Source organism: Hyperolius riggenbachi, chromosome 10 (assembly GCF_040937935.1).
Source record: "Hyperolius riggenbachi isolate aHypRig1 chromosome 10, aHypRig1.pri, whole genome shotgun sequence".
In the NCBI taxonomy this organism is placed as follows: Eukaryota; Metazoa; Chordata; class Amphibia; order Anura; family Hyperoliidae; genus Hyperolius; species Hyperolius riggenbachi.
In genome coordinates, this window is record NC_090655.1 from 267,933,022 (window position 1) to 267,958,870 (window position 25,849).

The 25,849-nt window shown below is 43.5% G+C and overlaps 1 protein-coding gene across 1 annotated transcript; it reads right to left on the reverse strand.

The window, feature by feature from the left end:
- Window positions 1-8,987: 8,987 nt before the first annotated feature.
- Window positions 8,988-17,707, reverse strand: LOC137535416 (oocyte zinc finger protein XlCOF22-like). The gene is made up of 3 exons (XM_068257252.1): window positions 17,643-17,707; window positions 14,540-15,181; window positions 8,988-11,830 (listed from the first exon to the last, which is right to left on the reverse strand). Exons 2-3 carry the CDS (start codon window positions 15,129-15,131, stop codon window positions 10,830-10,832), a joined length of 1,593 nt encoding a protein of 530 aa, XP_068113353.1. The 5' UTR covers window positions 15,132-15,181; window positions 17,643-17,707; the 3' UTR covers window positions 8,988-10,829.
- Window positions 17,708-25,849: the final 8,142 nt, after the last annotated feature.

A 25,849-nucleotide genomic window follows, 5' to 3' on the forward strand; every position in this document is an offset into this window, starting at 1 on the left:
AAAAGCCACACCCACAGATTTTCAGAGAGCCTTGGCAGTAGCAAGGGCTCATGGGAGCTCAGTCTGGGCAGGAGGAGGTTGAGGTGTTACTAGCCATTGATTTCAGAGGCAGAGGGGAGGAGGAGAGGGGATTAGGTTGATGGCTCAAGATACAGATACGCCTGTCTCTGTGTAATGTTTACAAACATGGCTGCCCTCATTTTATCACAGGAATAAATAGTCATATTCTATTAAAACTGTTTGCAGCTAGATTTGCTGTGTAAACCATCTAAACTTTAGATAAGATATATAGACAAGTTACTTGTTATAGTTAGTTTTTCATCTCGGATCCGTTTTAACCTCGGCGACATGTCAATGGCTGTAAACAAAGAGAAACTTGTAAATAACTAATGAAATAATAAAGTTATGTTAAAATCAAGCACACCATTGTTTTTCTTGTGAAATTCCCAATAAGTTTGATGTGTCACATGACCCTCTTCCTATTGAAAAAATAAAAGTTGGATTCAAAATGGCCAACTTCAAAATGGCCACCATGGTCACCACCCATCTTGAAAAGTTTCCCCCCTCACATATACTAATGTGCCATAAACAGGAAGTTAATATCACCAACCATTCCCATTTTATTAAGGTATATCCATATAAATGGCCCACCCTGTACTTTTTACGTTTTTACTGTTTTTGCTCAATGCCACAATGACACAATGACACGTTTTTGCTCAATGACACATTCATTGAAGTATGCCAGAGCTAAAATCTATGAACTATTTTTATCTATTTCCTGCTCTCAGAAGCCATCTTCTGCTAGGAAAGTGTTTTATAGTTTTAGATTCTTATCATTGAGGGTCACGCTGTAGTCTGCCCCAGTCCTGATTCAGACAGGAACTGCCACTTACATACCTGATATTTAACTCTTTCAGGCAGAGAAATAAAAAATAGGAACACAGCCTAGTTATTTGTGTGCTTGGCACTGTACATACACATGTCTATCTCATCATGTCACATCTCACCTTCCAAAGTAGGTGTCTTTTGAATGCTGAGATTAAACCTTTAACATTTAGGGATAAGGCCATAAGATCAGTGTCCACATTTGTGTATGCCATAGAAAAAACACTTTTAACATGACAGACTGAAAAGTGTTCCTTTCACATATCAATGCTGTAGAAATCAGCTGCACTGAGCTGTGTTTGCTTATTTGGCTGCAGTTGAGCGTAACAAGTGTGTAATCAGTAGGCATGACTCACAGCACTTCAGTGTTAGCTGTTCAGGAAGGACAGATGCTTTAACCCTTCCTTTGCTCCCTGAAAGTTCTTCCAGTAAATTTTTAGGGCTTTTGGGAGGATTTCTGTGCATTGTAACACAGACATTTTTCCTCTGATTGTTTTCATACTGTGCCTAATCTTTTAAAGCAGAGAGGAAGTTCTGAGCTCAGATCCACTTTAAACCTAAAACATGTCACCAGTAAGAAATAAGATCAATAAGATCAATAAGCATTGATCGGGGTACTATTAACAAAATACGAACTTAGTGTGTGCAGCGTAAGGCTCTCTTCCACACAGTGTCACTGAGAAAAGAATATATTCTGCATGACATTAAATGTATTAATTCTTGAATGGAACTTGTCAAAAACACGTATCCACACAGAACAAAGGCCATCTCATTGCTTAAGGTAGCCATACACCTAGCAACGATTGGCAGAATCGACCAAGAGACAAATCTCTCTCTAATTGAATCTGATTAGAGAGAGATCTGTCAGCTGCCCATACACTGCAGGCCGATTCTTGATACAAATTCATGCTGAAATTATGATGCTACCTCGACAGCCTGACGTTTCCTCCCCGAATGTCAAATGTGTACCCCTGTGCACATGGGCGTAACAATAGGGGATGCAGCCCATGCGCCCGCGAGTGGAAGTTTTGGGGGGCTGGAGGGGTCGCAGCATGAGGGGAAAGCTATGGCCACAGTCGGTGGGGAGGGGGGACGGTCCCCCCCTCCCTCACCTCGGGCTTTCCCCTCTGTGCTCCCCTCCAGCTTCAATAGCTACATAAGTGCAGCGGAGCGGCGGGCAGCGGCAGGCAAACATACCTTCCGTGCGTTCCAGCGCGGACACTTCTCGCTCTAGTGACTGACGCGACTTCCTGTATAAAACAGGAAGTCGCGTCAGTCACTAGAGCGAGAAGCGTCCGGACGCACGGAAGGTATGTTTGCCTGCCGCTGCCCGCCGCTCCGCTGCACTTATGTAGCTATTGAAGCTGGAGGGGAGCACAGAGGGGAAAGCCCGAGGTGAGGGAGGGGGGAGAGGGACCTTCCCCTTTCCCCGCCGAGTGTGGCCATAGCTTTCCCCTCATGCTGCGACCCCTCCAGCCCCCCAAAACGGCCAGGAGCGGGCCCCAGGGGGAGGGGGCCCGCTCACAATTTCTGCAAGGGGGCCCGGGGGTTTTTAGTTACATCCCTGCCTGTGCACTATACTTTACCTGTCTGTGTCCGAAACTGGTCAGCATACGTGATTACCGGCGTATACGTGGACGCCTGTGGGATGTCACACACAAGCTTGCGTTACTCCGGCAACCATATGGGGGGCCTGTATGCATAGTGCACACTTGACGATATTGGGACAGTGTCAATGCTGGGGATTTTGTCACGTTCATTACGCTTCCTGATATCCTGCTCGCCATTATCACCGCTCACCTGATTGAGCACAATGGCCCAACATCTTGCAGCATGTCGGATCAATACATGGGGCCCAAATTGTTGATAGGGCATGCTCTTAGCAGCATCGATTTTCTTCCAGTTCGATAATTATCAAATCAGATGGTCGATTGGCCACCAAGTGGATAGATGTATAGCCACCTTCAGGTAAAGAATGCCATTCTGGCGTAAGCTTTAGTGGAGCTGAAGATCTGATAGATCCTACTGCGACCTCTTGTGGATGAATGTTTAACTGCTTACACAACTTGTTTTCGATCATTTGTGTTGAGTTTTCAACAGAAGACCAGTACATAAAACAAATTCCTTCATAAAGGAAACAAAAAAGAGTTGTATGAACAAACAATTACATATGTGAGTAGAGTAGAAACATCAAAGCATTAGGGATGCTCACCGTGTTCCGTGGAATTCCGTTTTCCACGATTTGGGACGGAATTTGATGATTCCATTCCGTCGCATCGGAACGGAATTGCCATAGAGCTATAGCGGAAATTCCGCGGAATGATGCGTAATTCCGGCGGAATGCAGAATTTTGTTCGCCAATCACAAGAAAGCCCTTAGAAGAAGTTTAAACAACAGGATTTCTTCTAGGGATGCTTTCAAGTCAAAGTAAGAATGATCTGGCAGAAAAAATCCTCCTCCCTCCTCCTCCTCTTCCCTTTACCAAATCCAATGATTCTCTATGTGTGGCAGCAGAGTGGTGCAGCGGAAGCATGCTGGGTCCATAACCCAGAGGTTGATGGATGGAGGAGGAGGAGATTCGCAAAATTCCACGGAAATGTAATGGCGACGGAATTTAGCGCTGGCGGAATTCCGGAATTTGCTCTTTCCGATCATCCCTACAAAGCATGCACAATAAAGAAAAAGAAAACCCTGTATATTAGCACCACTCAGGACAATGTTGGATAGTATCAAAACATATAAATCTTTATTATCAAATCATTGTGTTTGTAAGATACTGCACTTCACATATTATCCATGATTTAAAAACAATTAAAATTGGGAAACAGACCCATCAAATACTCTGCCTAATTACAATATATCCGCATTGCATAGTAAATACCTCCTAAATATAATGAAAAGTCAATCAACTCCTCAAAGGGCTCAGTACATGAGCCCTAATCGGAATGAACCCGGGTTCAGTATAAAGAACGCCGTCTCCCTCCCACCTTGAAAAAGCGGGGTGACTCCCGCGAAACTAGTGAGTCCGTTTGAGGGGATACTTTGCCGCTCTCTGCCTCCGCTCTGCCTGCTTCCTCCATGACTGACCTGGCTAAGTATCTATTTATTTCTTTTCTCACTATAGGCTGCCAATTCACATTCACTGGTCCTGCCTCTACCTTCTATCACTGATTTATTTATTATTATTGGAATTGTAGGTGTTGTGCAAATTTTGTGGCATAATTTATTGTTATATTAACACTATTGATATATTGAGGTAATCTCATCTAAACACTGTTCTTTATACTGAACCCGGGTTCATTCCGATTAGGGCTCATGTACTGAGCCCTTTGAGGAGTTGATTGACTTTTCATTATATTTCGGAGGTATTTACTATGCAATGCGGATATATTGTAATTAGGCAGAGTATTTGATGGGTCTGTTTCCCAATTTTAATTGTTTTTAAATCATGGATAATATGTGAAGTGCAGTATCTTACAAACACAATGATTTGATAATAAAGATTTATATGTTTTGATACTATCCAACATTGTCCTGAGTGGTGCTAATATACAGGGTTTTCTTTATTGTGCATTGTTATCCAAACCCTAGCACACTGCAGGCTGATGTGGGAGTAGCGGACGCACTCTTTTTGAATTATCCCTACAAAGCATAATAAAATACAGCTCTAATCAGCTTTTCATAGGAGAGAAGATTAAATATTACGTTTTGTTGGGGTCTGACAGGTTGAAGAATTCCTGTCAGGCCTAATGGACTTAAGTCAAGCACCGTGTTGTATGAGGGTCAGTTACATCCACCATATTATTGTATTCCCGTTTTATATAAGAAATGTTATGTTCTGTAGCATCCGTTCTATCTGTTAAAGATGACAAGTCTTGCTTAAAGGGGAACTGAAGTAAGAGGTATACGGAGGCCGCCATATTTATTTCTTTTTTATCAATACCAGTTGCCTGGCAGCCCTGCTGATCCTCTGCCTCTAATACTATTAGCCATAGCCCCTGAACAAGCATGCAGCAGATCAGGTGTTTCTGGCATTAAGGTCAGATCTGACAAGACTAGCTGCATGCTTGTTTCTGGTGTTATTCAGATACGACTGCAGAGAAATAGATCCGCAGGGCTGCCAGGCAACCGGTATTGATTAAAAGGAAATAAATATGGCAGCCTCCGTATACCTCTTACTTCAGTTCCCCTTTAAGCTCCATAAAACTGCGCTATTTGACGTTAAAGCTGTCCTGAAAGCATGGCCGGTTCTCTCATGAAGCAAGGTGAAACATTTGCATCAGGCGGCAGAGATTACAGGGGCAGCATGTTTGTACTGTGTGATTACACTAACAGGATGCAGTCAGAGTAGGAGGAGAAGCGAGAAGTGAAGAGGTCATCATTGGGGAAAAGCAGCTTGTTGTGCTGTGTGAGGAGTCTGACAGTGAGCGAGGAAGGAGAGGCAGAGAGAACAGCAGTGTTTTATTTAATTTTCACAGCAGAAGGGAGCAGGTGGCACTGCTGTCCTGACTTAGGAGGAATGGAGAGGCTGAGCAGTTTGCTTGTCACAGACTCACAGCCAGCCAGTGTGCTATTGGGTTGAGCTGCAGCATGTCATGTGAGAACATTAAATTAAGCAGGATAAATTGTCGAGTGTTGTGCGATCATTCCAAATCGGGGGTGGGGGGCATCCTCACAAGTGTGCCTTAGGCAGCAAAAAGTCTAGAACCGGCCCTGCCTGAAAGATAGCAGAATATCTTTAATAAAGCATTGTGAAGCAGTCTGCTCAGATGCTGGGAAAGACTATAAGGCTCCTTGCCTCAGTATGTGTGCAGGTGGATGGATCATTTATATCTGGGCTTACCACATCTTCAGTCTCCGAGGAGACCTACAGCTCGGGGTTTGCTCGTAGGAGAGGTCTCTGCATGCCGCTCTCCTTCACCAACCTCTGTACGTAGCTCCGGGTCACTGCGGGAGCCACCACTCATTACCGTGGGCGGGGCTTACCTCCCTGCATCACCACCATCTTGTGTCATCATGAACGCTCGCTGGGGCTTCTCCGGGAAGAAGTCTGTCAATTTTTGCGGTTTGGTTTTGCCTTTTTTCCTTTTCTCCGAGGTGTCCGTTTCCATCGTGTGCTTCTCCATCTTTGCCGCTAGCCCGCTACTTGAAAACCCAGAAGTCAATGGCTTTGAGTTGGAGAGGCCAGAGCTACACTGACATGTGTCCGTCTCTGTCTGCAGCCGGCCACGGCCCCCCAAGCCGGAGCTTCTTATGGGGGCTTCAGTGTCACAGTAAAGATGCACCCAACATTCATTAAATGTGAGCCACAGGATCTCTGCTGCCATGGCTCCTACAGACTAGGAGGGGACTAATGATAATCAATGAGATGCAAAGGTTTCTGAGTTTATGCAAATGTATGTACATTTTTATGCAAATATATGCAGCTGGAAAATGGACCAATCAAGTCCCACCCAGGTTTAAATTGATTGATCCATTTTCAAGCTGCATATATTAGCATAAAATGTACATACATTTGCATTAACTCAGAAATATTTGCATCTTGTTGATCTAGAGGAAACCCCCCAAGCTACTGCCACATTAAATTTCAAAGTTCTAGATACGTTTGTATGTGATATCTGGGGAACAAGCGGTGCTGCAGGTCTGTAATATGACACAGAATTGGCACGAGGGTCCCCTCCCTACCCTCTATATAGGAGGCCTGGCTGGGGGGGTATTCAGCATGAAATGTAATGAATGAGGGGTGCATCTCTCTGCACATGCCCAGATCTCTGGTGACCAGCAGCGATTCTCTCCTCCACTGCTAATTCTCCCCATACTTTCCCACCGGGCTGACAAAATAATACAAATACCCACAATGCCTCTGGCTGAGCGAGCTTCCTGCTACACGGCAACAGCACCCATAAGAGCTGGGGTACAAATGCCATCTATAGGGCCACAAGTAGGGATGTCCTCCTCTCACTTTCGCATCCAGGACTTCTCACCTCTCCTCTGGAACTCTCTCCCACAGTCTGTCCATCAGGCTCCAGACCTGGAAATGTTCAATCGTACTCTCAAGACACTCCTATTCAGACAAGCTTATAATTTGCTATGCTAATAATTTGAGGTTCACTACCTCATCCACTAACCCCACTGTTTACTCCATACATGTCACACTTTGGCCCGTGGGCCAAATCTGGCCATCAGAGCCATTTAATTTGGCCCTCGGGTGGTTTCCCCACTTCGCATTATGTTTGGCCCACTCTAGACCACCAGGGAAGCCATACTGGAGAATAAGCCCTAGATCACCAGGGAAGCCATATGGGGGGCATAGGGGAAAGCACTACAATACTATGGAACTGTATAGGGGAGGGTGGGGCCTCAACACACCAGGAAACTGTATAAGGGAGGGAGGACCACTAGACACCAGGGAACTGTATAGGTGTTGGAGGGGGGCCATTAGACACCTCAGAACTTTATAAGGGAGGAAAGTGGCCAGTAGATATTGAGGTTGGCCCTTGACTAGGTCCCAGTGTACAATTTCAGCCCACTTTGTATTTGAGTTTGACACCCCTGTTCTACTCCCTTATGCTGGGAATACACCATGAGGTTTTTTTTGGGGGGGGGGGGGGGGGGAGAGACTGATGGCTTCCGACAGGTCCGATCTGATTTTGATCCTTTTTCAGATCAATTTTCCCATAGAAGGGAACGGAAATCGATCAGAAAAAGAATCTGAAAAAATGATCAGAAAGTAAATCTGCCGAAAAAAACTCATTGGGCTTGATTCACAAAAGAGTGCTAACTGTTAGCATAGCCGTTTTCGCGTGAATTTTTGGGTAAAAGTTTTTGCGCGAAAACGGTAACTATTTGCGTGAAAAATCACGTTTGCGCACGAAAACGATAACGATTTTGCGCGAAAACGTTTAATTGCGCGTGAACACGAAAATTCACGCAAAAACGGCCGTGCTAACAGCACTCTTGTGAATCAAGCCCATTGTGTATTCCCAGCATAAACGTCTCCACTCCACTACCCTCTAGATTATAAGCTCACAAGGTCAGGGACTTCTCCCTTGTGTTTCCTGTTTCTGTGCATTTTATCAGATGACCAGGTAACAGTACTGGGGATGTTTTTAACCATTTCAGCCCGCTGGGATTTTTCCCCTTATGCATCGGAGCAATTTTCACCTCCCATTCATTCGCTAATAACTTTATCACTACTTATCACAATTTATTGATCTATATCTTGTTTTTTCCGCCACTAATTGGGCTTTCTGTGGGTGATACATTTTTCCCCTATCACAATGTATGGCGCCAATATTTTATTTGGAAATAAAGGTGCATTGTTTCAGTTTTGCGCCCATCACTATTTACAAGCTTATAATTTAAAAAATGTTCGTAGTATTCCCCCTTCAAATGCATATTTAAAAAGTTCCGACCCTTAGGTAACTATTTGTCTTTTTTTTTTTTTTTTTTTTATTGTAATTTTTTTTTTTCATAAAAAAATTTATTTGGGGAATATTTTGGTGTAGGACATAAACAGTTAGTTTTTAATGTTGTTTATGTGTAAAGTATAATGTAAAAAATGTGTAGATGTAGTTTTACTATTTGGCCACAAGATTGCCACCTTCATTTACATTTTCCGTCCTTGTACTTCACACTAAGCCGAAGTACAAGGGCGATGCTGAGATTTTTCCGGGCAGAAGAGCCGAAGCCTCACGGGTGAGCGCTTCGTTTTTTCTGCGGGGGCAGGGATCGGTAATCGGGAACCATGTTCCCTTTCACTGATCCCAAGGCTACCGGGGGACACAGCAGGGACACGGGGGCGCGCCCGTGATCGCGCGCTGAAGCGTGGGTGCACAGCAGAGCAGCCGCCCGGATGTGAGCTTCACGTCTGGGCGGCTGAAATGGTTAAACTACACATCAATTATATGTATTTCTGTCACTGGTTGTCCTGATTGTACAGTGTGTTGAACTGCTCATGTACCTATGCTTCCCATTACGCTATATACAGTGCTACAAAAGATGTTGGCACTATAGACAGTAAATAATATTTATTCAGGAAAAAACATTACATTTATTATTTTAACATATACTTTATTTATATTGCATTTCTCTTACCCAGTTTCAGCCCTCTTTTAAAACTCAGCCAACAACACAAAATACGAAAAAAAATTGAAGAGAAGTTCCCAAACGTATTACGACGACTGTAAGACAAAGACACAGAGAGAGGGAAATTTCTGGATGAATAGGAGTGTCTAATATCCCCACATCTGCAGCTCACCGTAGCTAAATAACAATGTTATACAGAGTTTTCCAGGAGCCTCACATTTTTATTTTCACTTTAAAGTGTAACTGTCGGGCATAAAATCAATTCTTGATTTGTATCTGGTAAACAAGTAATAAGGATTAAGGCAATTCAAAACTTAAAATCACTCTTATTTTTCTTCTCCATAAAACATCATTCCCCCGTTTCCCTGGCTCTTTTGGTACATCTGCCGCACTAAGGAAGTTGCAAGGCATGCTGGGTTTTCTTTTTTTCTGCTTTACTTTCCCCTCGGCCTTAACTAATGCAGCCTGATTGGCGGAAGCCTCTTCCCCTCCTGTTTTCCCCTCCCACACCTCTGTTCCTCTCTGATTGGCCAATATCTCTCAATGCACTTTCTACTGCAGGGTGGGAGTATCTGAAGACTGGAAGGTGGGCGGGCAATGATACACAGACAAAGTAAAGGAGGAAATGATGTCAGGATTGGCTTCAAGATAGACACAGACAAAATGGAGAATCCTAAGTAGGATTTTCTCTTTTTTACAATGAAAAATCACTAAAATCAAAACGTGGATAGGACAGTGCAATACATATGTCATATAAGTAGATAAATACTTGCTCTACTTACATATGTGTTGTTGTTTTTTCTAAGATAGTATGGCTGACAACTCCACTTTAACTAAGCTGGATTCTGGCTCAGAGTTGTGCACAGCAGCCATATCAATGTGACATACATTCTAGAAAAAGAGAAGACACACTATCACCAGTATCTGCTGCACACTACAATTTTCCTCAAAAATTAGATTTCAGGAACTGCTAAGATAGTATCCAAAAAAACGTTATTATCTTCAATTTAACAATACGTTTAAAGCGGTATTGTCACCATAAAAATAAAATTTCAACAGCAACTGGTCTGAGTGTATTAAGTGATAAAGATGCTAATCCTGCATTCAAAACTTGCAAAACTTTTTCTGCGGTTATGGTTTGTAGTTATCACATACTTTAGGAGCACTGGCCCTTTAGTAGTCAGTGCCAAACAGTTGGATGCTGGGAGTTCTTTTTATCTATAATGTATTCCTCCTCTTCCATTTATTTCCCTGCCTAGCTGCTGCTCTGATTACCTGTGTTTACAAGCAAGGCTGAGGTGACTCAGTGATTGGATGTGTAAAAAATAAAAATAAAGTGCAGTTCCTAGTATACACCTCAGTGGGAGTGTCTGAAGACTCGAGGAGGAGGGCAGCTAATGGATACACAATGAGCAAGAGAAGGGAGGTGGGAAAACAAGAGTCAGGGAGGATATGATGTCAGCATTAGCTTGGCAAATGGCCACTGCCTAGAATAAGATTTTCTGCTTTTCCTTTATACAATGCACAGAAATCATTACGTGGACAGCACAATACATCTGTTATGTAAGCAGAATAGTATTTATCTACTTATATATGTGTTTTTATTTTTAGGTTAGCATGGGTGTCACTTGTTCTTTAAAATCCATTAAAGTGTAATAACACTATCCAGTTTGCCATGAGTCAGAATCCATATATCTCCACCCCCAGACGAGCAATTTGACAAGGTGAAAGGATAGAACCACCCTATTCAATATTGTTATGAGATAGTTGGCTATGAGTGTACAGTAGTGATAGTGCAGAAAAGATTATCTGCACACTTGAAACCTAACTAAAAAATTCTCATAACATTATGTGCATTAATAGAGCTTCTCACCAGTGTGAGATCTCTCATGTCTGGTAAGGGTTCTTTTATCTCCAAAACATTTCCCACACTCGGCACATGTATATGGCTTCTCACCTGTGTGAGATCTCTCGTGTCTGAAAAGATTTCCTCTCTCTCCAAAACATTTCCCACATTCAGCACATGAATATGGCTTTTCACCAGTGTGTGATTTCTTATGTATGGCAAGGCTCGATTTATACCCAAAACATTTCCCACACTCAGCACATGAATAGGGCTTCTCACCAGTGTGAGACCTCTCATGTATGACAAGATTTGATGTCTGTGCAAAACATTTCCCGCACTCGCCACATGTGTAGGGCTTCTCACCAGTGTGAGTTCTCTCATGTATGGCAAGGGTTGATTCACGCCCAAAACATTTCCCACACTCAGCACATGAATATGGCTTCTCACCAGTGTGAGATACCTCATGTATGAGAAGATGTGATTTGCTAATAAAAGATTTCCCACACTCAGCACATATATAAGACTTTTCACCAGTGTGAGTTCTTTCGTGTGCCATAAGGTTCCATTTATTCCCAAAACATTTCCCACACTCAGCACATGAATAGGGCTTCTCACCAGTGTGCGATCTCTCATGTAAGACAATGGCTGATTTCTGTACAAAACATTTCCCACACTCAGCACATGAATAGGGTTTCTCACCAGTGTGAGATCTCTTATGTTTAAAAAGGGCTGATTTTTGTGCAAAACGTTTCCCACACTCAGCACATGAATAGGGCTTCTCACCAGTATGAGTTCTCTTATGTATGACAAGATATGATTTCTGAACAAAACATTTCCCACACTCAGCACATGAATAGGTCTTTTCACCAGTGTGAGATCTCTCATGTATGACAAGCTGTGATTTCTGCAGAAAACATTTCCCACATGTGGAACAGGAATAAGACCCTCCAGCAGGGGGAAGTCCTTTGGGGTTAGACAAGTCTGAGGATATATTTGGGATAGCCAGGATATCTGCAAGAGAAAACATCAACACTTCCTGTTAAAGAATACTGAGGGGAGAAACAATTATCATTAAGCATGATCAGTGAGCTGCTGATAATTCTAAGTTGATGCAAATGTATGCATCTTGGAAATTGACCAGATACAGCAGCTGCATATTTTTGCATATAATTAGCATACAATTTGCACATATCACAGTTATTGGCATGTCACTGATCATCACTAGTTATCAGCCTGACAGAGAACTGCAGAAGGTTCTGCTTGTTACAGGCGGCCAATCACATGACTATAGCTTTGGCTTACATGCAAATGTTATGTAGCTTGGAATCCAGCCAATCAGATGTGTTATCTGACAATTGTGATAAGCTGCATACAATTTGCATTACATTTGCATACAAGTCAGTTATTTGCATCTTATTGACCCTCCCTACACATAAAGCAATGATCATACATGGAAAAGCAGTAAGTTGTAGAGCTTGATGAGGCAATGGAAGCAATGTGTTACTCCTGTGACAACAGACCTATATGTACTTATAGCAAGAGATCTGTGTTATGTTTGTAGAGCAATGTGGTGTCACTTACACATTCTTATTACCACTGTATCCTCGTGTCACTCATATGCCCCTTGTAATGTCCCTTTATGTCTCTCTTGTCCCCAATTGTGCAAATAAAGATACTGTGACGTTACACGGCACTAAGTTATAGGAGCTGCGAGGTGGAGGAATTATCCATTTATGTCATGGAGACCCCAAACCGCTAATACTTCTTTAGCTGGATATAAATACACACATATACTGTATACTCCTCTGTACACAGTATAGCGATATTTCTCTTCTCATCCTTCTGTCCACTGAGGAACCACACTGCTGCTCCTTTTGGACAGGAGATCAGTAGGGGGGGGGGGGGGGGGAAGAGGCGTGACTAGAATTCACTGGGCCCCCCCTGCAAAACTTGGGATACCCCTATTAATTACCGGTAATTAGTGATGTACACAGAATAGTGTGGAAGCTCTTACTGCTCTCGCTGCTTCCTCTGCTCCTCCCATTCCCGGTTGGTGCAGCGGTTATGAATCCTGTATACAGGAAGCGGATGTGAATGAGTGGACTGTAGCTGCGCATGCACAAGTTCCTGACCCCCGCATACCCAGTAACAGAAATGACTCATGCATGTCTTCTTTCCATCATACACAAGCAGCTCTTGTTACTGGGCATGTGCGGCTCATGAAGTCACGCCTGCTCACAGGACATGTGCTCGCTCCCGGTGTCTCCCCGTATAAAGGATATGACTGCCCTCTGCAGTAGAAGAGAGGAAGTGGCAGTGATAACAGCTTCCGTACTCGTCAATAAACACTCCAAACTATTTATTTTATAATAAACTGGGGGATGCTTACCTCGGGAAGGGGAAGACTCTGGATCCTAAAGAGGCTTCCCCCCCCGTCCTCCTTTGTCCCTCTGATCCAGTGCTGGCACCCCCCAAAAAATCCCCAGATGCAGTAGCGGCTGCAGCACCCTCCACGATTTACATCTGCGCTCCTGCGCAGGTGCAGTACTTCCCCACAGACTCCAGCGTAAATAGCAGAGCATGATCGGGTCTGCTCTACTGTACAGGGGACTCGTGCCTGCGCAGTACAGGACCCGACTGGGCTTAGCTATTTCCACCAGAGCTCTAGGGGAAGATGGTACTCTGCCTGTCCAGGAGCGCAGATGCAAATATTGTTGCCGGGAGACCCAGCGCTGAACGAGAGGGACACAGGTAATAAACCCCCAGGGGCATTTTTCTTACTTAAGGGTAGGAACACACTAGGCAGAATCGCATATGTGTTTTCCACTATGTGCTATGGAAAATGCATATGTGATGCTGCCTAGTGTGTTCCTATCCTCAAGGTTTTCTTTCAAAACAAATAAGTATGCTTAATTGCTTCCTCTGCACCTCCTGTGTGCCTCCTTCAGTGCCTCATCTGCACCTCCTGTGTGCCCTTTACAGTCCCTCCAGTGAACATCCTGTGTGCTCCCTTTCAGTGCCTCCACTGCACCCGACACACAGTCATCTTAGTGCCTCCTCTGCACCTTCTGTGTGCCCCTTCAGTCTGAGCTGAACCAAGGCAGATGTGGGCCTCTGAGAGTGCAGACGCAGGTGCGCAGCATGAACGCCTGGCGATTGCGCCAGAACTGTCAACATTCAGGCTGTACGCTGTATCCAAAGCAGTACATTTGGCGCTGGTTCTGGCAGGTACCTAATAGCAGTTATACAGTACCAAGGAGGCGAGGTGAGTGCCTGATACTAGCTGATACTATCAGTAGCTTATAAACATATTACAGGCCGGTACAAATAACTTAAATCACACACGTTAGAATGCTATTGGTTATAATAATCCGTGACTGTATCTACATGTGGCAATCCAGTTGCTATCAGAGTTAGAAAGTTCTCACCTGATCAGCATTGTATTGCCGCTGTGAAGTGTAGTGGGATGCTTCTCATTCATCCATCACCACCTCCCCCTCTCCACAAGACAGAACTCGGAATTCCAAAGCCTTTAGGATGTATGTACTGTCAATGTTAGTAAGATGTCACCAATTACAATCAATAGTGATTGTTTAAGATGACAAAAATCTCACCGGAGTACATAGCATAACCCCTAATATGGCCAGTCTGTGAGCAGTGACACTGTCATAACAGCAATTAGGATACACAGTTATTCTATATTTCATACTGATTACTCACCTGCTCTGCCCTCTGTAATATTGACCTCTTCACTAGTCTTTATCATGTCACCCTCCTCCATAGACTGCTGATCACACTTCACATAGGTCTCCTCTTCTTCCTCTTTACTTGTCCTCATCATGTCACCCTCCTCCATAGACTGCTGATCACCCCTCACATACGTCTCCTCTTCTTCCTCTTTATTTGTCCCCATCATGTCACCCTCCTCCATAGACTGCTGATCACCCCTCGCATACATCTCTTCTTTTTCCTTTTTAATTGTCCTCATCACGTTACCCTCCTCCATAGACTGCTGATCACTCCTCATATACATCTCTTCTTCTTCCTCTTTAATTGTCCTCATCATGTCACCCTCCTCCATAGACTGCTGATCACTCCTCACATAAGTCTCTTCTTCTTCCTCTTTAATTGTCCTCATCATGTCACCCTCCTCCGCAGACTGCTGATCACTCCTCACATACGTCTCCTCTTCTTCCTCTTTATTTATCCCCATCATGTCACCCTCCTCCATAGGCTGTTTGCCACTCCTCACATACGTCTCTTTTTCTTCCTCTTTAATTGACCTCATCATTTCTTTCTCTTCTGTAGACATCTGATCACTCCTCACATACGTTTCTTGTTCTTTGAGCTCAGATCTCAGTTCTGAAAAGGATAACAGATTATAGCAGTAAGATATTACCAGTAATAACCAGAGCACAGAAAAGAACATCATTTGCTAGGGGGTGATAATATTCCATAAGCTGTGGTCTCCTGCACATTCAGTACCACAGTCCTCTCTTCCAGTGTGCTCATCATCTGGTGCTTCTGTCCTCCTCTCCATGCATACATTCCTGGGAGGTTACAGCAGTGCCGACAGCGGTAGATGGATGAGGATGTGAGGAGAGAACAGCTGGAGACAGAGGAAGATAGGAGCAGAGACCTGCAGCTAATTAGCTATAAATTATCATTACGTATGGCTCTGGCACCTGATGTACTAGACAGAGGGGACTGCAGATCCATATCCTGACCATACCTGAGCCCACCTGTCCATCACCTACTAACCTCAAACCCTCGAAGAGCTGTAGCAACAAACCTCCCAGCTGGGATAGTGCCAATACCAGGACCAAAGCAGCAGAGGCACCCTACCCCTCTCCAGCTGCAGCATCCATCTCCTCTGCCTGTCCTACCAGCAGCGTCCCTGGCTCCACTCCCTAGCTCTGACACCCCCCACCCCAGCCATCGTCTATGTACAGACTCTCTGAGATAGCCAGATGGGCCCTGAGTATTAGGGAGCCCCACCAGAGTTAAATAGCCAGCTGTGCCTCCAGTATTAAGTAGTCTTGCATAGTAATGAGCAGATCACAGGGATTTCTTTAGCCTGTCGCAGTATCTCATCTCTATGACACCCAACAGCGATACATGTAATAAGAGATGCCAATAAGGGGAGTCATAGATGGAAGATGCTGTGACAGACAGGCTGAATGGGCTGGAGGGACATGGCTATATTCCATATACATCTTCTCCTGTCTCTGTGATGTGACTGAGTTATTACTAGGAAGGTGAGATGCTGGCACTGGAGGGACATGGCTATATTCCATATACATCCTCTCTTGTCTCTGTGATGTGACTGAATTATTTCTAGGAAGGTGAGATGCCTGCACTGGAGGGACATGGCTATATTCCATATACATCTTCTCCTGTCTCTGTGATGTGACTGAATTATTACTAGGAAGGTGAGATGCTGGCACTGGGGGGACATGGCTATATTCCATATACATCTTCTCTTGTCTCTGTGATGTGACTGAATTATTACTAGGAAGGTGAGATGCCAGCACTGGAGGGACATGGCTATATACATCTTCTCTTGTCTCTGTGATGTGAGTTATTACTAGGAAGGTGAGATGCCAGCACTGGAGGGACATGGCTATATTCCATATACATCTTCTCTTGTCTCTGTGATGTGACTGAATTATTTCTAGGAAGGTGAGATGCCCGCACTGGAGGGACATGGCTATATTCCATATACATCTTCTCCTGTCTCTGTGATGTGACTGAATTATTACTAGGAAGGTGAGATGCTGGCACTGGGGGGACATGGCTATATTCCATATACATCTTCTCTTGTCCTGTGATGTGAATTATTACTAGGAAGGTGAGATGCCGGCACTGGGGGGACATGGCTATATTCCATATACATCTTCTCTTGTCTCTGTGATGTGACTGAATTATTACTAGGAAGGTGAGATGCTGGCACTGGGGGGGGGGGGACATGGCTATATTCCATATATATCTTCTCTTGTCTCTGTGATGTGAGTTATTACTAGGAAGGTGAGATGTTGGCACTGGAGGGACATGGCTATATTCCATATACAACTTCTCTTGTCTCTGTGATGTGAGTTATTACTAGGAAGGTGAGATGCTGGCACTGGGGGGACATGGCTATATTCCATATACATCTTCTCTTGTCCTGTGATGTGAATTATTACTAGGAAGGTGAGATGCCGGCACTGGGGGGACATGGCTATATTCCATATACATCTTCTCTTGTCTCTGTGATGTGAATTATTACTAGGAAGGTGAGATGCCGGAACTGGAGGGACATGGCTATATTCCATATACATCTTCTCTTGTCTCTGTGATGTGAATTATTACTAGGAAGGGGAGATGCTGGCACTGGAGGGACATGGCTATATTCCATATACATCTTCTCTTGTCTCTGTGATGTGAATTATTACTAGGAAGGTGAGATGCCAGCACTGGAGGGACATGGCTATATTCCATATACATCTTCTCTTGTCTCTGTGATGTGACTGAATTATTACTAGGAAGGTGAGATGCCGGAACTGGAGGGACATGGCTATATTCCATATACATCTTCTCTTGTCTCTGTGATGTGAATTATTACTAGGAAGGTGAGATGTCAGCCATAATCTATGGCACATGTAGGGGGGCCACTAGAAAACTGACAAACAAGTCACAGCTGTTATATAAAAGTCTATTGTATGGCAATTACTTTAAGGGGGATGATCAGGATAGTGACAGGTGCACTATGACCTCCTCTGTAACAAAGTATGTCCCCCCGACCTCTGCTCTGCCCAAAATATAACAACAATCACACAATTACCTTTACCAACAATGTCTTCTCTCCACCTCCTGCAATTTCTCCTCCTACTGTAACGTCACTTCCTTTTCCTTGGGTTCCTTAGTCTTGTCTGTGAGTTCCACCTGGGAGAGGTGAGATCGCCATCTTGTGGTGAATAGGCTAACTGCAGCCTCTGTTTTCAGAATCGCCTCCACTCAGCCATGGAATACTCAGAATCATCTTTATTTGACTAGGTCACACCCGGAATTGGGCTTGGCATGAACGGAACACATACATTTTCACATGTGGGTAACCACAGTCGCTCACTTAACCCCTTCAGGACTGTAGGCTTACACCCTCCTTTCCTCCCCCCGCCAGCCAATCCTAGCAATTGGCTCTCATAGACATCAGCCTATGAGAGCCAATCGCTCTCTGCGCCTGCCAAGGGGACAGCTGAGTGTCATTGCTGTCCCCAGCACAGCGCTGCCTTAGATTGCAGCGCTGTACATTGTAAATAGACGGCAGTTTCGCCATGTAACAGTCTCCTAGCGGCGATCGCCATCGATTCAAATGGAGATGCGCATTAATCGGCACGCACGATCTCCTGCAAAAACCCCGCCCCATGACTTCATGCTAATTGGAGTGGAGCCATCCTGGGGCTGAGTTAAAGCTGAATTATTGCTGAATTATTGCAAATACCGTCTGTGTTAAGAAGGCAAAGCACACTAAGCATTATTTTTTCGTAGGAGGACTTTTCAGTCTCTTTTCATCCCCTACACATTCCTTGTGGTTTGGGTCACCCTGAGCTGCTTGGTTACTGTGTTGTACAGGTCCAAGCCTTATCCCGTAGAGCCATATCAATCCCTGCCGTGCACTAATAAGGACAAAAAGTCTGCATCAGGCTGTCTACATGTGTCTGCATGTGGGATTGATGTGGCTCTGTACAGTAAAATGTATGGAAGAAGGAAAAGGAGCAGGAATGATCGGCACTGCAATGTACATTTATTCTTCAAAAAGTGAGGCACAGTCCGAATGCATAAATACAAAACAGTAGTGCAGCATACATGGACAGAGGTGTGATGGTGACAGTGGGTGCTGGGCACTGCTCGCCTGACGGCCGTTTCACGCTATAGTGTGCTTCTACTGCCTTTCTACCTGCTTCTAACAGTAAAATGTATAAGCTAGTCTTGCTATACACCAGCAGTTCTGGATGTAAGCCTGGCTTCAGGGACATAAAGAAATAATTTGCATATTCTGTAGCAGTGAATTGTGGGTAACCGCAGTTGTTCACTTAAAGCTGAATTATCGCAAATAACTTTTGTTTTAAGAAGGCAAACCACACTAAAAATACAGAAGAGCAGCATCAATTCTAGAACAGAAAAAAAGCAGAGTAACACATGTAGACCACAAATATGAACAATATAAAGCAGTAGAACACGATTCACCAGCACAAAACCTAAATGTGGGGAGGGGGCATGAAGAGAGTTCAGGCAGTTGACAGCTGAGGGGAAAAAAACTGTTCTTATGCCTTGCAGGCCTGGTGGAGATGGACTGAAACCTTTTGGCCTGGTGTTAGCCAACTGAAGAAGCAGCGGCCTGGGTGAAAGAGATTGTTAGCAACACTCAGAGCTCTTGGGTGCAGTCTGGAGTTATAGAGGAGGTCCAGAGGGGGGAGGGGTTTCCCACTGATCTGATGACCCTCTAAAGTTTACACCCTACATTATTAGTATAACTATATAAACCATAAAAATGCACTGCCTTACAGCCCAATAGACATAAATTGCATTAGGTCAATAAGACCGATATTCAGTCAACAGTTCTCCAAACCATCTCTGGTCCTCTGGTGTGATCTTCCACTGCACCAAACCCCAAGAAAAAAATAATGGAAAACGTCATTGCATAGGTTGTATTCATAATTCCAGGAATCACTACACCTCGTAAAAAGTTCCCCTGTGGCATGTAAAAGGAGATCACTGCTTTGATTGTGAATCCACCACGACTAGGAATCTCTCATTCACCTTATGTGGTAGCTGCCCTGACCCACAGACAGCACCACAAGCATATAGCGAATCCCACTGGCACTCGGCTTGCAGTCATATGGTTATAATATGGGTCCACCCACAATGCAACTGTGCTCCTCTGCTGTTGGTGCACTGAACACTTCCTGCCCACTGGCATAGTTATGCAGATAGTGTTCAGTGCACCTGGAGCAGAGGAGATTTCCTCATATCTTATAAGCCTATTTTATTTATACTTTATTTGGGCGACACAGACCACTCTCTTTTTGCTGCACTAGAAATAATAAGCACATTTGGCATCGTCTCTGTATTGAAAGTCAATTACGACAAGTCAGTGATTATGAAATTAGATGACTTTTCTAAGACCTGCCCTCTAAAATGGAAACAACAGTGTAGATAACTTGGAATAAATGTAACTGCACAGGTCACACACTTCCTTAAAGGGAACCTTAACTGAGAGGGATATGGATGTTTCCTTTTAAACAATACCAGTTGCCTGGCAGTCCCGCTGATCTCTTTGGCTGGAGTAGTGGCTGAATCACACTCCTGAAACAAGCATGCAGCTAATCCAGTCTGACTTCAGTCAGAGCACCTGATCTGCATGCTTGAGGGACAATGGCTGAAAGTTTTAGAGGCATAGGAGAGTCAGGCAACTGGTATATTTTAAAAGGAAAAATCCATATCACTTTCAGTTTAGGTTCCCTTTAAGCTAAATGTAAACCCAATAATAAACAACTTTAAAAAGAAATGCATGATCTGAAAAATGTTTTTGCTTTCTCTAAAAGGCTGTATTCATCTTTTCAAAATGATTTTCCTTCCAAAATGTTTATATATAGATTCTATTTAACTCCCTGGCGTTTAGTTTCTGCTCGATTTCTGTGCAAAAAGTGATCCAGTTAATTTTCACAACCTTTTTTCCTGTAACTTACCAAAATGCGTCAAGCAAGAGTCTAGTGTACATTGTGAGTATAATAAAAGCTCAAAACCTAAAATCTAAACTAAATTTCAAAATTTCTTCCCAAAATCTCTGATCATTTACACTTCTGAGCTGCTCAACCTGCACTAACACGAATGTAAAAGTGGCCATACATCTAGCGATGATGGGAAGATTCAACCAAATCTCTCTCTGATCGAATCTGATTAGAGAGATCTGTCGGCTGCACATACACCGCAGGCCAATTCCCAGATCGATTTCAGCATTAAATCTCTCAGGAATTGACAGAGCCCCCCCCATCCGCCGCTGCCCTCCTAGTGTATAAATGTGTTGGCTGCCGCGTGATGCCCATCCGTCTTCAGAATGTTAGTTGTGATGTGGTATTTAGCCTCTTAATGTAGGTATCCAGGTATAGATGCCCCCATTACAGGTAGCCAACTGTCCGCAGTGTAGATAGCCAGGTATAGGTGCCCCCTGTATAGAGAGCCAAGAAGAGTTAGCCAAGTATAAGTTCCCCAATATAGCTAGCCAGGTATAGGTGCCCACTGTATAGATAGCCAGCTATAGCTGACCCATTATAGTCTTATAGTCAGCTATAAGCTGCCCCAGTACAGGTGCCACAACCCCCGGCACTGTGTCAGTTACTCACCATGCCTCTAGCCAGCGCCCATCACATCTGGTCCGATCACAACCTCTGCACGGCTCCTGTCTTGTATGTCGGGAGCATTGTAGCTTAGTCATGATGTCATTGACATTGCAATGTCATCTCAACGTCACGTCACAGAGTCCCAATGCTCCCGCCATACAAGACCGGAGATGTGTGGTGGAGGTGATGCAATCGGCACTGGCTAGAGGCACGGTAAGTAACTGACACAGCGGCAAGTCGCCTTCCTCAGGGTGTGGTTTCTGACCCAACATGTTCATAAGTTCATGCATATTACACGTGGATAATCAATGTACATATTTAAAAAACTCATATTTTGGCTTTGGAACATGCTACAGTTATTAATTGACCTTTAAAACGTTCAGTTTGTTCAATATCAATAATCTATCAGACTATATGTTGACTCCAGAGGAATTATCTATTTTACGGAGGGGCTTGACTTTTTCACCAACTCGATCCCTGGACAAATTTGAATTAGTAAAAGACTTAAATTAGCCTTCAAAAAACACTTTGAATCACAAACAGAGTTGGAGCCTGGACTCAATGAAGGGGACCGCCAAGCATTAAATTATCTGATGGCTCTTTTAGACGAGAACCAAAGTAATCCGGACATGGTGAGTCTACGCAATCGATTGTTCAGACCTAAATCCAAATATATGCCATGTTTCCAAAATTTTCCCAACATCAGGGTCTTCTTCGAAGTTATGCTCCAGTCTATCAAAGGTATGAGGATTGAGCATGGAAGACAGAACTTAACTAGTGGTGAACTTCAGGCCATTAATAACTTAAATAATAACCCGCTTTTTTAATTAAAGAAGCGGATATGGGTGGAAATATTGTGGTCTGGCCAATGGATATGTATCTTACTGAAGCATATAGACAATTAAACAACAAAAATAATTATGTTATCCTTCCAGGTGATCCCACCCCATACTATCATGTACAACTGGAAAATCTACTGGGAGAAGCGAGGCAATGTGGGTTAATAACTCCACGGGAATTTGAATATCTGTATCCCAAGACACCTACGATTGCAACCTTCTATATGTTACCTAAAGGTACATAAAACTGTTAACAATCCTCCAGGGAGACCTATAATTTCTGGTATCAATAGTCTTACAGCACCCTCCTGTGCATTTCTTGATTTTTTTCTTGCAGCAACATGTAATCTCACTGGACTCATACCTTCGGGACAGTTTGGATCTTCTACGGATAATTGATGACATCATCCTTCCTCCTGGCATTCTGCTAGTAACCTGTGATGTTGAATCATTATACACAAACATCTCTCACCAATGGGCTCTTTCTACTACCAAGTACTTCTTACAAATGGAAGATCAAGCCAACTCAGAGCTCCATACCTTCCTTTTGAACCTTTTACTGTACATACTCAACCACAACTACTTTGTATTTAACGGGAAATTTTACAAACAGGTGTGTGGGGTGGCCATGAGTGCACATAATAAAATATTAAAAGACAATATTCCTGTAAATCAGTTTTTCAGGCTCAAAAGACTGTGTACTCATGACAATGATTTTCTTAGACAAGCAGGTGATCTGAAACTGACCAAAAAACTTTAGGATAGATAATGAGGGGAATTGAGTCAGACGAGACGACCACATTGGTTTTTGTATAAAAATATCATAAGATCTGAAACTAAGACTCCGTGAACGTGGATATCCAAAGAAAGTGATTAAACATGCATTTCATAGAGCCCAGATGAAGAATCGGAATGACCTCCTCAACCACAGACCACGAAAACAAGATAACGTGGTAAGACTCAGTACCATGTACAACAGTGGTTGGCCACAGATTTACAGGGCCCTACGGGGTGCATGCCCTACATTATTATCCGATGAAGATCTAAAAAGACATGTCACCCCCTTTCCTTCCATTACAGCTAAAAAATGTCCAACTTTGAGGGACAAACTTTGCTCCAGTCATTTTAGAAATATTACAGGGAGGACAAAAGGATCTTTGCTCTCTGGGAGCTTATACTACAAGAAATCCTGTTTACTGATTTGCTCTCTGGAAGCTTCCCATGCGGTGATTATACCATCTGTCCATTTATGAAATGACAAAACCCAATCACAAATTCCGCTGGTTCTAAAAGCTATAGTATAAAACAATATATCAACTGCAAATCAACAGGGGTAATGTATGCCTTAAAATGCCCGTGTCATAAACTCTATATAGGCCAAACTAAAAATGCTTTAAAAAAACTGCATTCAGCAGCATTTATCAAATATTAGACTAGCTGAAAGAGACCAAAATGAGGGTAAAGCTCTCACTTATGTGGCCAATCACTTCTTACATGCTCATGGATTATCATATACAGGTTTGCAAGTCTATGGCTTAGAACAAATAAAAAGTACTATACGACAGGGGGATTTAGTTAATAAACTTCTGCAGAAGGAGGCTAAATGGATATATAATCTATTCTAGATACTAAATCACCAAAGGGGTTAAATGAAGAATTGGAGTTCTCTGCTTATGTATGAATGCCTGCTTTCTAATATTGATATATTCTCATTTCAGAACTACATAATTATGATTGGAAATATGTGGATGTCTACCAAACTATGTTCCTGATGGATTTCCTGTTGTGCTCTACCGTTATTCTGTGGACTATTCAATGGTTGCAATTATCTATATACCTTGTATGGACCCGTATTGCTACATCCTTGGACTCCAGTGTGACTGCCTGCGTCATGGCATTGCGTCTCTCCTTTCATTTTTCAAGTTTTTTTTGCCACCAAGCTGAACTTTTGGTTGTTTTTTCATTGGCTGGACTTTTTATTCCTGGCCCCTTTAAGCTGTGCAGCCTTATGCACACATCCATGGACTCATGTTGCTTTGACGTAATTGCTTCTGTGATGTATTGGCAAATGATTAATTTAATAAATATAAATTTATATGAAAATCCTATATAAGTAATGGGGTTGTTTGAATAAGATTGACAGTGCTTTCTAGCATATTTTATGCTGACATTGATCTATTATTGTAGCTATCCACAGACTGTGTAACACAGAGTGATATTAGTGTTGTCCGGATCATGAACGATTCGGATCTTTGATCCGAATCTCTTTTGTGAGTCAAATCATCCGAATCATCAAAATGACCGATTAGGTTCACAAAGGGGGTGGAGCCAGGAGCGGCAAGCCCCCCCTCTCAGCGGGCATGGGGGTCCTGGAAGCAGAGCAGAGAGGGATCGCTCAGTTCGAGGGGAGCCAGCCTTGCAGGGACAGGTAGATGAGAGAGGGGACATGAGTGCCACTGCCAGATATGTGTAGAGCACACGTACTGGCTGCAATGTGCTGCTGATTTTAGGCTGTCTGTTCCGTAGCTGTGCATAGTGAACAAATGGGAAAGTTTTGGCTCAGAAGCACAGCTCAGTAACTTTGTAAACAGCGTGCCTGGCTAGAATGACAGGGCAGGCACTGTGATTGCAGTGCAATATGATCCTCCTGCACTCTGCTCTAAACAGCTGCACTTAACTTCTCCCTAAATTTATGATGAGTGTTGGAGGTGAGAAAAGGACACATTGGGGAATGCTTTCTTTCACTGTGAGACGTTTACATTCAAAGTATACAGATGAACATATAGGTGAAATATATTTAAAGCGTATGATTGCAACATGTGGGTAATGTGTGCAAACAAAACATTTCTGCTCTCCCCTCTTCGTCCGCCTCCTCCCTACTCTGTCCACTCCCTGCCCTCCTCTGTCCACCATCTCCCCTTCTCTGTCTGTCCACCTCCCTCCCCTTCTCTGTCCACTGCAGGGAAATTCCTGTCCTGCTAGTCATTTCACCCCCGAATGCTTCCCTAGTAAAATGATTCGAGATTCGGATCAAAGATCCGGATCTTTTCAATGATCCAATTCGAATCATCCGAATCATTGAAAAGATCCGGACTTCCCATCTCTAAGTGATATACATACCCACTTCCTGCGTTCCAGCGTGGTTCCGTGAAGATAGAAAGTCGCTCCTATTGGTTGGTGACATCACTTCCGGTGGAGCCACGTGTGCGGCTGGGCACAGCGCGCAAACGCTGGCTCCCCTGTCACTATATAAACCGGCGTCACACGCCGTACAAACCAGGAGTCTTCCCCCAGCATCTCTTGAAAAAGCGGCTACCAGTGAAGCCGTCCGCCGGGGGCTCCCTCCTCCTCTCCACATCGATCCTTTACCTCTTCTGTGGTCTGGGTATTGTATGGCCTCCCCTCTTGCACTACCTCACATGTCTTGCGATCATAGTCGCCTCATCACCTTCACTTGTCAATCTTATTTGAACCATATGGTTGTTCACATCATTTGTTGTAAATCTTTAATTGATGGTATATGTTTCTATGTTCATTTGCACATGTATATACTTATTGACTGATTTGCATGTCCTTTCTGAGGTCCATGGTCCTGTTGGACCCCTAGTAGCACTGGTCACTTTGTTTTGAGGCTATATCTTATGAACCCGGGTTTTGCAATAAATTGGTGCTCTGACTGAACACCATTAAAGTGGACCCAAATTAAAAATACAAGATTTCAGGAATAAAATCTATTTTCTTAATTATAATAAATAGCAGCCTTTTTTCAGCTGCATGATGACAAATATATAAAATATTTTACATTTATTGGA